Genomic DNA, 14,449 nt, shown 5'->3' on the forward strand with positions numbered 1-14,449 from the left:
CATTAGTTCAAGGTAGCCATAAAATAGTCTTTCGTTAAGGGTAAGTTTTTGAGATTCCTATATATTTGCTGTTATTTCTGAAAATCTAATTGCTTGTGGTCACTGAGAACCAGAATAGTATAAATAAATAACCTATTGAAGCCATGCTCACAAATATTGAAGTCAAATTTTGGGAAATCAACAAGCAGTAAATTCAGGTAACTAAGGTTTCTCGAAGCTTTACCACATGAAAAAAGAAAGTACAGATTCAATCATTTACCTCTAATACAAAACGGTCACAATCACTTTTGACCATTGAACTTCAAATAGCGTAGCCAAAGGTGTGCCCAAAGCCTCAAAAGAGATATCTCAAACTATGTAACACACTAAAAATGTTAGATTTCACATCTAACATCTAGGAGCGATCGTGACATCTTTGTACAATAGATATATTAGTCAATCCCTGCAGAAAAAAGATAACTGGCAAATTCTAATTTCAGGTTAGGAAGATCAGTTTGCTCTAACTAGCAAATTATAGTTCCAGTTTAGGAAGATCGGTTTTGCTTTGTATGAAAATAAATGAGAATTTAAGGCACTAATATCCTCAACAATCTGCCAAAACCATCAAAAATGCCCTATCCAACACCCAACAGAGAGATTAATACACAGCTTTCTTTGATTTCCAAGGCTTGGAAAGTTTGATCTTTCCTATACATGCAAAACAATGTTAATCCTACAAAAGTCCATCTGCTGAGAAAATCATACAATCTTGTCTTTCAAATTTATCAGTCTCCACTAGCACAACCCCTGCAACCACAGTGAACGCATTCTATAACCTTCTCTTCCCTCAAATGCTTTGGCACTCTACAAACACATGTCGTGTTGAAGTTATGATCTCGTGGTTGTATGCACCGTAAGCAACAAAGCCTTTCATACCCAGGCTGTGAGCCATACACAAAAGAAAAGAATAAAAATCCTTCAAGTATAACTAATGGATTTATTTTCTCATAATGGATTATAATAATTAATAAAGTCTAATAAGTTGGAAAATTGCAAAAGAATGCACATCAATCCATGAACCATAAGCTAAAGAATGTATTCAAACTTAAAAGCATGTGCTGAAGTACTTTGAAAATCATATGGGAAAAAAAAAATGCAGAACCCTAGAAAAGAAGGGTCAAGGAAAAACCCATCGTCCATCCTATAATTTTTCTGATGCAGGTAACTCGTTAGACACAACTGTAAAGCATGAAGTAGATTTGATTTAGGAGAGCTAGCCTTCGCATGGTTGATAAAAGATCTATAATCAATCTCATCATAAAGCAAACCTGGAGGCAGTGTTTTGAAACTCGTAATGACTCCCTGCAATGGCTTTATCACCTCCCTCCTGAGAACTCGACTCCCATTCTTTCCATCATCAAGTGGCTGATGATCATGTCAGATTGTACGTGGTGCCAGATAGTACGCACATTTCATAATTGGATCTAAGGGCCACCGATAAGAAATTTTTTTAAGAGTATAAGGCTCCAAACTCACGGAATTCTAGTTCTTTCTGATAATGCAGTCAAGGAATAAACATCTCTTGAACTTGACTTTCTGTTTTATTTAGGGAAATTATCATACAGATCCCCTTTTTTCGATATTAAAAAATGCACCCAAAATTGCTCTAGTTTGCAAACAGGTCCCTTTTTCGCCCCTTTTATATGGATGAAATTGCCCTTCGTTTGACCTTTTAAAATATATTTCTCCAAAATTAGTTTGACCCTGCAAGGGTCAAACTAGGACTTCTTTTTAAGCTCGTCACCAAGTACCACAACGGTTGAACTACACTTGGCGTTTTGCTTTATTCACCAAGTGAGTTCAACACTAGTGTAGAACTCATTTGGTCTCCACACGACACTAGAAAAGTACCGTTTTCCAAATACCCCAATATGTTTTTTTACCAAACCCATCATGTTCCAGCAATTTCGGATTGCAGAATGATCAACCACCAAAGTTTTACGTATGTTTTAACTAGGGAACCTCCTTAAGCTGGTGGCGAGTAGTTCTATCACCTACTATAGTCCTCCACACCTCAAGTAACTAAGTTCAATGCAATCTATCTAGTCCTTCTAGGAAAGCTTTGTTGTAGTTGTAAATGATAAACATTATCAATCACAAAGTAGCAGTTCATAAGAACTCAGGACATTTTTTTAGTGCCGGTTACCCACATTCTTATGCTTTAAGCCATGTATGACAAACTTTGCCGTTGAAACATACAGTTTCGTTTTAAGTTACGAAACTATTTTGTGCTGTGTGAATACCTCACTTGGTGACTATAAAAAACATACATGTAGTTCAACCCTTCTACTTGATGGCAAGCTTAAAAAAAGTCTTAGTTTGACCCTTGAAGTGTCAAACTAGTTTTTGAGAAATATTTTTTAACCATCGTGACTTCATACTAGTTCGACCCTCGAAGATCGAACTGGATTTTGTGAGCAATTTTTGGGCCTTGGTGAATTCATCCTAGTTCGACCCTTCCAATTTCATCAATAGCAAAAGGGAAGAAAAAAGGGACCTATTTGTAAAATAGATCAATTTTGGGACTCTTTTTTAATATTGAAAAAAATAGGGGATCTGTCCAATAATTTCCCTTTTATTTATTTGGCACTTCTTAATTATTAATTTTAAGGGAGCCCTAGAATTATAGGGTTTTGAAGAGGATACATGTGCTGAGCTACCAGAAAGTGGGATTTGTATTAGGCTTGTGAATCCTCTGGGGACAGTATTTACACATTTAACAAAGGAAAAAGTTTATAGAAGGTTGCAACCTTAAAATGTAGAATTTAGGAGCACTTAAAAATCCATGAGAAAAGGCTGTTTTGATGTTGAAAAACCGTCTAATTGATCATCTCAACATCGAGATGTATGAATTAAAAAAAAAAAAGATTTCGAGTCCCAAAAGTGGGCATCTTGCAATACATTATCTGAACCATCCATTTTCGAAATTTTAATGTATTTATAGATCTACTAAATGCGAACCATTTTTGGAGCTTAATATTTTATAATTAGAGATGAAAACAGATTTTCAGGCCTTCCTAAGAATTCTTGACACAAAAATCACATCTTATGATAAAATTTAGAGGTGGGCTTAATGTGATTGTTTAAGGTTGCAACCTTATGCAAACCACATAATAAAAGGGCTTATCTTCGTTTGTTTGTTTATTTATTTAATTTTATGTATACAAAGGGATAGGAGGCCTTCACTAGGACTGCTAAAAATTTAGGATGTTTTTATTGAAGAAGAAAATATTGTGCTGCTTAGAGAACATATAACTAGTTGGCTGGTTCTCTCTCCTATTTCAAGCTTGTGGAGTGCTTTTGTTTTAGGAGTATATGGTTGAAATTTTCCTCTATCTCAATTCTATTTTCTATCAATTCCATTTCGTATAGGGTCGACTGACCTATTTTTTATGGAGAGTCCTGTCATGGAGGGACTCTCGATTTAAACACTCCATGTACAACAATTTTTTATAGCAATACAGTTAACTCTTATCAAAAAATACTTCTATTTTCTATCAATTTTTGCAGCCTCTGCTGCCACTGAGGAGACGGTTTCTTGAACCCAAAATGAACAAGCCTTCTAGACTCTAACCAGATTCATTATACATGATCCTTGGCTAACAAACAAATTGTTCCTCAAAAGTACTTTCAGCTTGCACCCAGTGTTAAACATTGGCCTCCATCCAAAGCATCTGCCCACCTTCCTCTTTTGCCTCTTCCCAGGCTTCCTACTCTTTCTTTGCTCATTAATCCGTGCTCAATTTTACAACCACCTGCCACTCACCTTCCCTATTGTGGTGATATCAGTATAAGCTTCTATAATTGCTATCTTAGCCTATGATGGCCCGACAAGGATAAGCTTCCATAATTGCTATCTTAGCCTATGATGCCCCGACAAGGATAAGCTTCCATAATTGCCATCGTAGCCTAAGATGCCCTGATAAGGATATGGATATAATTCTGCATTTCTCAACATTAAAGACACGGATAGAGATATGGGTATCCTATCTAATATTACATTTATATTATCACCTGCCCGGTATAATACATAGATATATGTATCCAACACAGTGATGCATATATGTACCAGTATTATATTTTATACATATTATAGTTTTTGGCGTATTCACAAGTATTCTAGGTGCATATGGTATCATTATCAGTGTCAGTAAGGTACAATACCGATACGTTAAGCATATACAAGTAATCCATGCATCACTGATCTTCGCTGCTTCACTCCCACCTACATTTGCTCTCTTTGCCTTCGCCAACACAGGTTACTCCAGGCCATCTGTACACAAGAGAATCATCTCTGGAGCACACCTTTTGAACAAATGCTCGCTAATTCTAGCTGCCTCAATATACTTTCATAGAGGGATTTCCAATCTAGTTCAATAAAACCTAGACATATCCCTCTAGCTCCCAGAAAACCCAAAATGTTAAACATGCATGGGGATGCCTCTTACCTTAATCCAGCAATCTGTTTGTCTTCCAAAGGAACCTTGGCAACCAGGATACTGCCTTCCTAACTTCAAGTGAGCCACGTCCGACATTCTACCTCCCATGTTTAATACACATTCCACTTCTCTAGAAGATTGCAAGTAGAGGAGAAAATCAGCTCCTTCCACAATATGTACCCCACCGCAGTGGTTCTTTTCCATTTGTATGAAACCCTCTAGCAATAAGAGTAAGCATTGGAAATAGGGATGTTAAACTTCCCCACCAAACAGGTACTCAACATCTCCAGTGTTTCCTAGATGGCTTCCTTTTCCACTTCAATCACCATCTTTCCTAGCACCTTTAACAACATCACTGCTCTCTAGTCTTCCCCCTTCTACAACAAATCCATGGAGGAAGCAGTATTTTCCATCTCCATCAATCCATGGGGGAACTTACTGCATAGAAATTCACTGTTAATATAATTGGATCAATGGGTTGGAAGATGAGGAATTTTTCTACTCCTAGGAATGTCAAATTAGAATGGTCAGAAAGCAGGTTTTGTTTAACACTTATTAGCACAAAGAGATGGAAAACATCAAATAAGTAGCTGGTAAACAACAATTAGGGTGTGTTTCTCCTGTTACCTGCACCGCAATCGCAGAACCTGCAATAAAATGGCATTACTAGGAACCAACACTTGTTCTCTAGGCTTCTATATCCACCACTGATGTAAATTCTAGGAGATGCCGTTAGTTTTCTTTTATTAAGCTTCTATATCCACCACTGATGTAAATTCTAGGAGATGCCGTTAGTTTTCTTTTATTAATAAGTGTTCGTTGTAGTAAATACAATCACTATTTACCTTCACCAACAACTTGGCATTCAATCCTCCATGCAAACCTTAATAGCAAAAGTTCCGAATATAATCTATCTTGTTAACATGTATTATGCTACCTACATGCTTGCAATGAGATCACTCTTCCTTTTGCCCTATTCTGTAGTACTAGCATACAACCAAAATCCTTGCCACCATTATGATTATTATAAGCCAAAAAACCATCATCATGGTGTTCATAAATGAATCAAGTCATTGAAGTTCATTGGCACTTTATTTGAGAGAAAGATACAGTAAGGTTAGTTAAGTCCTTTACCTATCATCAATCATTTAAAAAAGAAAAAGAACTCCTTTCCCCATCTTCCCATAACAATGAATGCAAGAATCCTTCAATAAAAAGTTAAAAACATTGACCAAAAATTTTGTCAGCATGCCCTAGCTTCTAAAATGCTCGAGGCAAACATGGAAACCTAATCTGTATAATCACAAATGGCTCTGATTTCATTGCTTCTACAACTCAAAGTAATTAGCCTTTCATGTCATGATGAATGGGAAAATCTTAAGGTTTGGATTTACACCTACACCGTCCGTGTTAAGTATTAACAAACCATAACCTCGACACATTTTAAAAATTATATGTTAAGTAAAATAGAATATTGAGATATGAAGCAGCCGACCCCGATAGTTGAGATAAGACACTAATGATAATGATGATGATTGAGATATGAAGCACTTAAGTACTACATTTAAAAAATAAGCATGTGAATATAACGCCCTTCAACAATATATATTATCACAGATACAGGGCAAGAAATACATAACAAGGTTGTGATTACCAAATGGGTATGAAGACTAACCTTTTTCCATTTAGCAATTAGATTGCGATCAGCATAGCCTTGTTCCAAACAGAACTCATATAACTCCTTCGAAATTTCCTTTCTTCGATAGTAAAGGTCATATATGTAGCGACTCTTCTGATGAGCTATTCGGAATATCGGCCAAAGGGCCTCACACTTTCTCTTACCATCATGAGTATCATTCTCGGCTAATTATCAAAACGAAATCCACATTAGAATTCAGAGCATGTAAAAAGATCAAAATCTCCAAGAAGCATTATAGATGAATCAGTTCATAGGGAAAGTATACTATCTTTTCATGATCAGTGGTAAGTTTTAATGAACAATTGGAAGAGTACAAATTACAATTGGCTACAATATTGAGAGCAGAATGGGGTGCAGAGACAGCAGGGATGAATTATCAAATGGGCAAGGCAATGGACAATGATAGTATTGGAGTCACCATCATCCAGCGAAATGATGGAGGAAGAGTGAACCAAATCTGGGGTCACGAACTATTCTCCTGGGTCCCACTCTCTCTCCATCATTGTCTGTTTCAGTGGACAGAGTTCACCCCAAAGACTCTAGTTTATCATAATCCATTGCAATATAATAAACTTCCCCTCATTATCAAATGGGCAATGGACAACTATAGCATATTGGAGTCATCACCATCCAGTGTAATGATGAAGGAAGAGTGGACCAACTCTGGGTCACAACCTATTCTAATGAGTCCCACTCTCTCTCTATCACGGTATGTTTCAATGGATGGAGTTCATTCCAAAGGACTCTAGTTTATTATAATCCCTTGCGTTATAATAAACTTCCCCTCATAGTTATACTGCATAAATGCAGCAAGTCAAACCTTCTCGCATCTTTGCCTCTAGCTCACGAAGAGTAGGTTCAATTAGCTCCCATCCACCAGGATATTGGACACGATTTGTCTTTATCTTTGGCATGGTGTCCTCCCAATGAGTAGAAAACCAAGTCAGTATAACTAGCAACATGCATTAGCACTCTGGAAAAATATATATCCAAACTGAAATAACCAATAATAAATGTTAAAATCTAATAAACTAACAGAAAATAAATATGTTTCTACCTGAAAATTTAGAATGCCAGGATCATCCAATATGATCAGGCTTTGCTCCACAAAATTACCATTTCACTCTCAGTTAACAATAAAAAAGTTTTACCATTTCATTTTACCTTCCATAAAATGACAAGAGAAATAAGAAACCATTATGTAGAGAACTTGCAATCACAATAGCTGTACGGATAATTGTTACCATTGAATATGAATCCATTATGCAGAAATCCTATAATTTCCCTTTTCTTATTCTTTTTTCTTTTCTTTTTTTCTGCGAGAACAAAGTCTTATAATTTCATTAAAAAAATTTTTTCCAGATGATATCCTCAATTTGTGCACTCCACATGCTATTGAACAGCCACACCAATTCGAACAATAGTGAACACTTAGCAAGTCTATATATATATATATATATATATAACACTACCAAGTCTATCTTATATTATGAATCCACCCCTCATCAATGTAACCCCAAAATCACAAGTCAACTTAACTAGGTTACAGAACCATAGTAAACTGGGAACTCCAATGAAAGCTTAACAGACACTTTTGAAATCTTTAAAGTATGTTTTGTTCGATTCACAAATGATAAGAACACTGAGCATAGGTTCTTAATAGGGGCCCCAATGTGAGAAGAAAAAGAAATGGAAATAGCAAGGGTTCAAATGTCAAAAACACAAGTTTTAAAATCCACTACTCTTTTTACTGTGACTCCATCAATGTCATAAGATGGTGTAGGGAGATTAGGAAAGTTAGTTCATCTATGGGTATATGTCTCTAGGTAAGTAAATGCCTTAGCAAATTGCTTGGCCACTAAAGAAATGGAAAAGGGGAGTTTAAATATATGGGACTTCTTAACTTCCAAAAGGCGTGTTTGATTGAAAGCAGCCTCTTCCACCAACTTCAGAGGCTGCAGCTTCTCTAACACTGTTTTGGAACACTTCCCCTGGCTTGCAGAACAACATACTGTTTCCCGTGTTTAAGAAATACGGCAAGTGCCGCAGCTAAGGATGCCACGGCTTCCATTATTCAAACACGCCCTAAAAAAGGGATTTATATGGCAATTGGCTCTTCTCTACTTATCGTTGTTGAATTAATAACATTGAATGACATATCGAGAAAAAAGAATAAACACCGTTTTGTAATTAATATTCTGGCATGCAGCCTAAGCTAAAAAGAACTCTACAATCCATGAGAGAGAGAAAGAAACATTTCTTCGGTAAAAAAGCAGTTACAAGAGACAGAAATTGAATTCCAGCCTCCAAAAACTAATAAGAAGGGAAGTTCCCTCTTTCTCACTCCATCTACTTCACAAAATTCATAATTAAAAGAGGTATTAAATAAGAGAAATTTTTTTCTAGTGACTTCCAGTATTGATCTGTTTCTTACTCAAGAGTGAGTGAGTGAACTACAATATTGTCATTTTTTCTTTCTTTTTTCCTGGATTGTTTCTTTGTTGCTCTTTTTTTACTCTCTCTCTCTCTTCTCTCTACAGAAGCATGAGAATTAGGACACGACAATATAATAATACTGAGAAATTACAGGTATTGAAAAGAACAAATTTTATAAAAAGAAATGGGTAGCCTTAAAAAGAAATGGGTAGCCTTCGAGGAGAACCAAGCGTTTTCATCTACAGATGATGTACACCCATCTAAAAACAATACGGCCTCAAATTACTGCAAATACAAACACAAATCCAATGTTTTTTCTTTCACAGATTGCAAGAAACATCGAAAAAATCCAACTTTCAGATCTTTGAAAAGCCATCGGCACCTTGAAGCCCTAATAGCAATAGAGAGAGAGAAGTACCCAAGATTTCGCACAGAGAGCGACCCCAGGCTTTTGCAGTGAGAGAGTATCCAAGATTTCGCAAAGCCACAGAGAGGGGGGGGGGGGGAGGCAATGCAGTGAGCGCGCCCAGGATTTGCCGAACGATAAGTCCTTGCCGCTGGTGCGCCAATTGTATATGCCTATTTGTAAAGGAAAGGTCCACAATCAAAGACATATTTTGACTAAGGGCGTACTGATCATTATTAACCATTGGATCGCAAATCGGGCCGTTGATAATGCGTTGAATCCAATTTAAAAGAAAATTTATTATTATTTATCTTAGAAGGAGGTCACATTTATTCCTACCCACTTGATGTACAATTAGATGGTCACAATTATTCCTACCCACTCGATGTAAAATTGGATGGCTTGGAGTAAATGACATAGTTGAAGCTTTTTTAAAAAAATTTGAATATGTTCAATGATACTCTTACAAGAATCCATTCCGGAATGTAATAGACAAAAATGATTGTGTCGTCCTTATACAAAAGATAAAGGAAAAAGTTTATATAAGGTTGCAACCTTATAATGTAGAGCTTCGGATGCACCTCAAAAATCTATCAGAAAAGGTAGTTTTAATGATGAAAAACCTTTTGATCGATCATCTCAACATCAAGAAGTATGACCATGAAAAATAAAAAGATTTTAAGTCTATAAAATAGTGCATTTTACAATATATTATCTACACCGTCCATATTCAAGATTTTTATATGTTTATAGATCTACTTGATTTTAACTATTTTTAAAATTTTAAATTTTATTATTAGATATAAAAATATATTTTACGATAATCCTAATAACATTTTACATCAAAATTATATACCATGATAAAATTTAAAAGTGCACCTTACCTCTATGGCTATGGATGCATCTGTATGCGAACTGCACCCAAAGATAAATGGTCTATCTATATATTTTTTTTAGTTTGTCTATCTATATATTTTTTCTAGTTTCACAGTATACATTGCCATTTGTAAATGCTGGACAGCAGGCTGAAAAAGATTAGGTGTATATGTTCACTTGCTTATCCAGTTGCAAAAGCTAAGCTAATAAGATCCTGGGATATGGGTTCCATTTGAAAATTGAGCATGTATACTATGCTCCTTTGGGAGCAAAGTTTACTCCCTTTGTTAGAACACCTGAAGGATATTTTAAATCAGAAAGTTTGAAACTACCTGAAAATAACTATTTTTACAAATAAAAAAATATGAACTTTGAGTCTTCCAATAGTTACATATCACCATCTAAAAGTTGGACAATCTCTGTTTAATGTCGAGACTTTCTTTTTTTAAGGTGTATAAAAGGTACAATTAGATTTTATTTTATTTTTTATATTAAAGTTAATCTATGTGTCGAAGAGGTTGCATTTTTGAAATTTAATTTTAAAATTAATTCTAAATGACATTATATTCCTATGGGAGTCTAATTCCCAAACTCCTTAAGTCTAGTATAGGATATTATCTCAATCATTAGTTTGTGCATGGGATGGTTGAGATAAAATGTTTCTCTACTCCCCACATGCCTACAGACAAATGTTGCATGGTTTCGTCTAATACCACGTATGTAAAAAAGATCGCATGTAATCTCAAGCGCACCCACCATCACGGATGAGATACACTTTCTCTTCTTCATTTCCACTAAAAACAAGTGCATCTCAACGTTCCTTTTTATTAAGGAAAATTATTTCATGCGGCGGGGACCGCATTTCTACATTTGTGGTCCCTGAAGTGTAAAAGCATCCATCCGAAAGATGGCCGCAAACAGGTGGTCCAAACTAACAGTTTAAATGTTTTTTTAATAAAATTATTATTTTAAAATTTTAATATTTATCCAAATTAATAAAATTATTATCTTAAAATTTATTTATTTTTTCATATTCATGATCTCCATGTCTTTAAAATTAGATAAAAAAATCTATCTCAAAAATATAATTTTAAGAGGTGACTCATTTCCACAAGAAGGAAACATTGTCGTTTTACTAATAGTTCAAGCCTCACACTGGAATACAATACGGCTGGGTGGGATGGATAGCCCATTGATAGACTCCAATCTAGATTGGCTGGATCGGCCATCTAGATCGAGCGATCTGGCAATTTGGACTAATGAAAATAAAGAACATATGAGTATTTTGTAAGTTTTTGTGTTTTATTTCTCTTAATGATATAGTGACTTATGTTTTGGTTGAAGGTAAGGTCTTTGATAGAGCAAAATGTCTAGGACATGATTTGTGCAACTAACCCCAAGTAATTGCGATAAAGCTTGAATGATAATGATGGTGTTGAACACTTTATGATATTATTTTTCACCATTACGAATGATTTTCGATCTGGATAGACAATCTTATTAACTCAATAGGATCAACTTGAGAATCTGATAATGCCAATCCAAATGTCCTAAACATCTCATTAGCCCAATGAAATTGCAAGTTGTGGCTACCAATAGGGCAAACCAAGCTTGTGGGGCCTCTAGGCTGGGCTGGTTAGACAGTCCTAAGAGGCCCACAGGAGGGGAATTAACCTAGCCTAGCTAAATTATTCAGGCCCGAGCATAGCCGTAGAAGTTTGGACCAAGTCCAAGCCGAGCTTAAGCCTGGCTTGAACCTATTATATCGGCAGCCACAAAGTGTAATGCTTCCATTAGGCCCAAAATCTGGGCTCTGACAGCTTATGAGGCCCGCAAGCTGAGCTCGGGCCTAGCCTAACTTATATTCTTTGAGCCTAGGCCTAGCCATAGAAGGTGGACCCGCCCTCAACCGATCATGGTCTGGCAACATCATAGACAATACAACCCCCCATTTTTCTCTTTTTTTCTTTTTTTTCTGGTAAGTCAATGGCGATGATGAGCCTCTACCCAATAGTCAATTTTTTTTAATCCCTTAGACCCAGTTTGGATGTCAAAGAAAAAAATATTCACATTGAAAAAAAACGCAATTTTTTCCTCCTCAATTGAGAAACATTATCGTTTTATTGTATTATGTTGGTAAATTGTTTAGATGTCTATTAAATAATGAGAAGAAAATTTTATTTATTAGATATGTCGGTTTAGATGCATTGCAATAAATTCTAAATTCAATTTTTTTTTTTTTTTTTCTCATTACATAAAAAACTTTTGACCAACCTTAAATACAAAATAGCATGCATTTTGTATGCCTTTAACTCTGGACATGGAATCACATACGTTTAAGCATATTATAAAAAAATGAAATAATATGCTTGAGATCACATGGTTTCAACATGTAAGACTTACATGCTTTAATTGTGATCAACCTTTTCTATAAAAACCTTCCATATATATTCTCATCATTGTTTTAAAAAGCGGACCGCCCAGCACCTAGGTGGTCCAAAAGGCTTGGGTGCATTGCCCAGGCCTAGGAAGCCAAAGTAGGCCGATATCCCTACGTACAATTCTAGTGGGCCAAAATTGTGGGTTTTAGATTCATTTAAAATAAAAAACCCAAGCTATTTTAGAGAGAGAAAACCCAAAAAAAAATTATACTGGGTTGCCCAGGTTCTGGGCGCCCGGCTAGGAGGTGGGCGGCTTGGACCCCAACTGCTGAGGTGTCGTCTAACGTTTTGAAACACTGATTTTCACATAACTTCAAATAAATATCAAATTTGGAAACCAATTTCAAGCCCTTGAAAAAAAAATATTAGATTGTTGGAAGAGATTTAAGAGGTATATTAATTCAAGCATTATTTTTATTAGTCTACTATTGTAGTTACGTTGTGTAATTTTTATCGTTTAAAAATTATTATTTTTTTGGATTTTATACTACATTTTTCGTGATAGTTGGATTGTATTTCTTTACAACTAATGTAGTCATATTTTAAATTTATATATATTTTTTTTGGTAAAACATGTTTACAAACATGGAGATAAAAAAAAAAACACTCATATAACAAATGACTCGGGCTTAAATAGTTTATACTATCGTGGCAAGTCTATGCACGAAGTACTAATAGACCATTTGAAAAACAACGTGGCAAGTCTATTACTAATAGACAATTTGAAAAACATCTCTTTTAGGGGAGATATATGGGTTGTTAAATTTGATTTTGTTATTTAAAAACAAATTTTATAAATACCAACAGAAAAAAATGAATTTTGTAAAGTTCAATTTTGAATTTTGGAAAAGTACAAAAATCAATCGCCTATAATTTTTTAAAAAAATATTATTTCGATTTTTTTAAAAAAATTCTTTTTATTTTTTGCATATTATTGATCTCCATAGAGCAGTCGAAAATGATAGAAAAATAAATCAAAATATGAAATTTTAAAGAGATCGATTAGAAATCTCAAACCCAATTTACACAATTTCAAATTTTAAATTTACATAATTTCATAATTTTATTATATAAACCCAATTTACACAATTTCAAAATTTAAATTTATACAATTTCATAATTTAATTATATTGATTATTCTCTCTCTAGATCTGCAGTTTATTCCTATAAATGTAGGAGACATAGATAATGAGAAGTTTAATATTATTATTAGAGAGAAAAACTTGATGGATGGGCAAAAGAGGTGAGACTTCTTTTATAAACCAAATGTTGTGAGGGTGTAAAATATCTCCCTCTACGTACTCAAAAAACCACCTCATTAAATTTAGATGGAAAAACAACAAAAAAAAAATCCACTCTCAAGACCCGAAGACCATCCCATTAAATTTAGATGAAAAATAACAAAAAAAAACTCCACTCTCAAGACCCAAAGATGAAGAATCACGGTTATTAGAGATATCGAGCTAAACCCTGAATTTGTAGAGAGAGTAAGAAAAGGGAATCTAAGATTACAACCGCCCGTCGAAATGCCAATTTGTAGAGAGAGTAAGAAAAAAGAATCTAGGATTACAACCGCCTGTCGAAATGCCAAGGAGAGCTCTATTAATTTAGGGGTGCATCAAAATGCTTGAGAGAGCTCTATGAAAAGAGAAAGATGGAAAGGTTTATTTTTTTTAAAGAGAGAAAAAGTCGAATTAGTATTGAAAAATAGGATTGAAGATGAGAGAAAGAAAGAGCTGTGAGAGTGGACGTGAGGCTTTTATAAGTGCGACTCAAAGCAGGAAGGTTTAAAAAAAAGGCACGAAGAGGAAAACTAAAAAAAGATATATAGTTAGATGAGAGAAATAAAGAGCTGTGAGGCCTGTTTGAGAGTAGAAGATAAATTTTGTAAATGGGACTTGAAGGTTTGGAGAAAAATGTCAACTGGAAAGCGAAAAAGAATTTGAGCAAAAAAGTTTTGAGTCTAACTCAAATCTTTTACACTAACGTTTTTTGGGCAAATTTGGCTTAACATCATAATCCGTTTTATTGGGGAATAAAATGTAAAAATATGTCATAATCCGTTTTATTGGGGAATAAAATGTAAAAATATAATCCAGAAGGTTCCCAATTG

General features: G+C 34.9%; 1 protein-coding gene across 4 annotated transcripts; it reads right to left on the reverse strand.

Moving 5' to 3' along the window:
- Nucleotides 1–631: 631 nt before the first annotated feature.
- LOC18430163 (protein BUD31 homolog 1) lies at nt 632–9,227 on the reverse strand. 4 transcript variants are annotated; one of them, XM_088859643.1, is made up of 4 exons: nt 9,032–9,227; nt 6,998–7,082; nt 6,154–6,341; nt 632–920 (listed from the first exon to the last, which is right to left on the reverse strand). In XM_088859643.1, the coding sequence occupies exons 2-4, from the start codon at nt 7,005–7,007 to the stop codon at nt 765–767; spliced, it is 354 nt and encodes a 117-aa protein (XP_088715769.1). In that variant the 5' UTR covers nt 7,008–7,082; nt 9,032–9,227; the 3' UTR covers nt 632–764. The 4 variants fall into 4 exon arrangements, with proteins under 4 accessions (XP_088715769.1, XP_006840386.1, XP_020520471.1 ...); XM_006840323.4 differs by having other exon boundaries at nt 6,998–7,097; nt 9,032–9,203; XM_020664812.2 differs by having other exon boundaries at nt 6,998–7,171; nt 9,032–9,172.
- Nucleotides 9,228–14,449: the final 5,222 nt, after the last annotated feature.

Source organism: Amborella trichopoda, chromosome 2, assembly GCF_054954075.1.
Source record: "Amborella trichopoda isolate Santa Cruz 75 chromosome 2, AtrichopodaSantaCruz75HAP2 v2.0, whole genome shotgun sequence".
Lineage (NCBI taxonomy): Eukaryota > Viridiplantae > Streptophyta > Magnoliopsida > Amborellales > Amborellaceae > Amborella > Amborella trichopoda.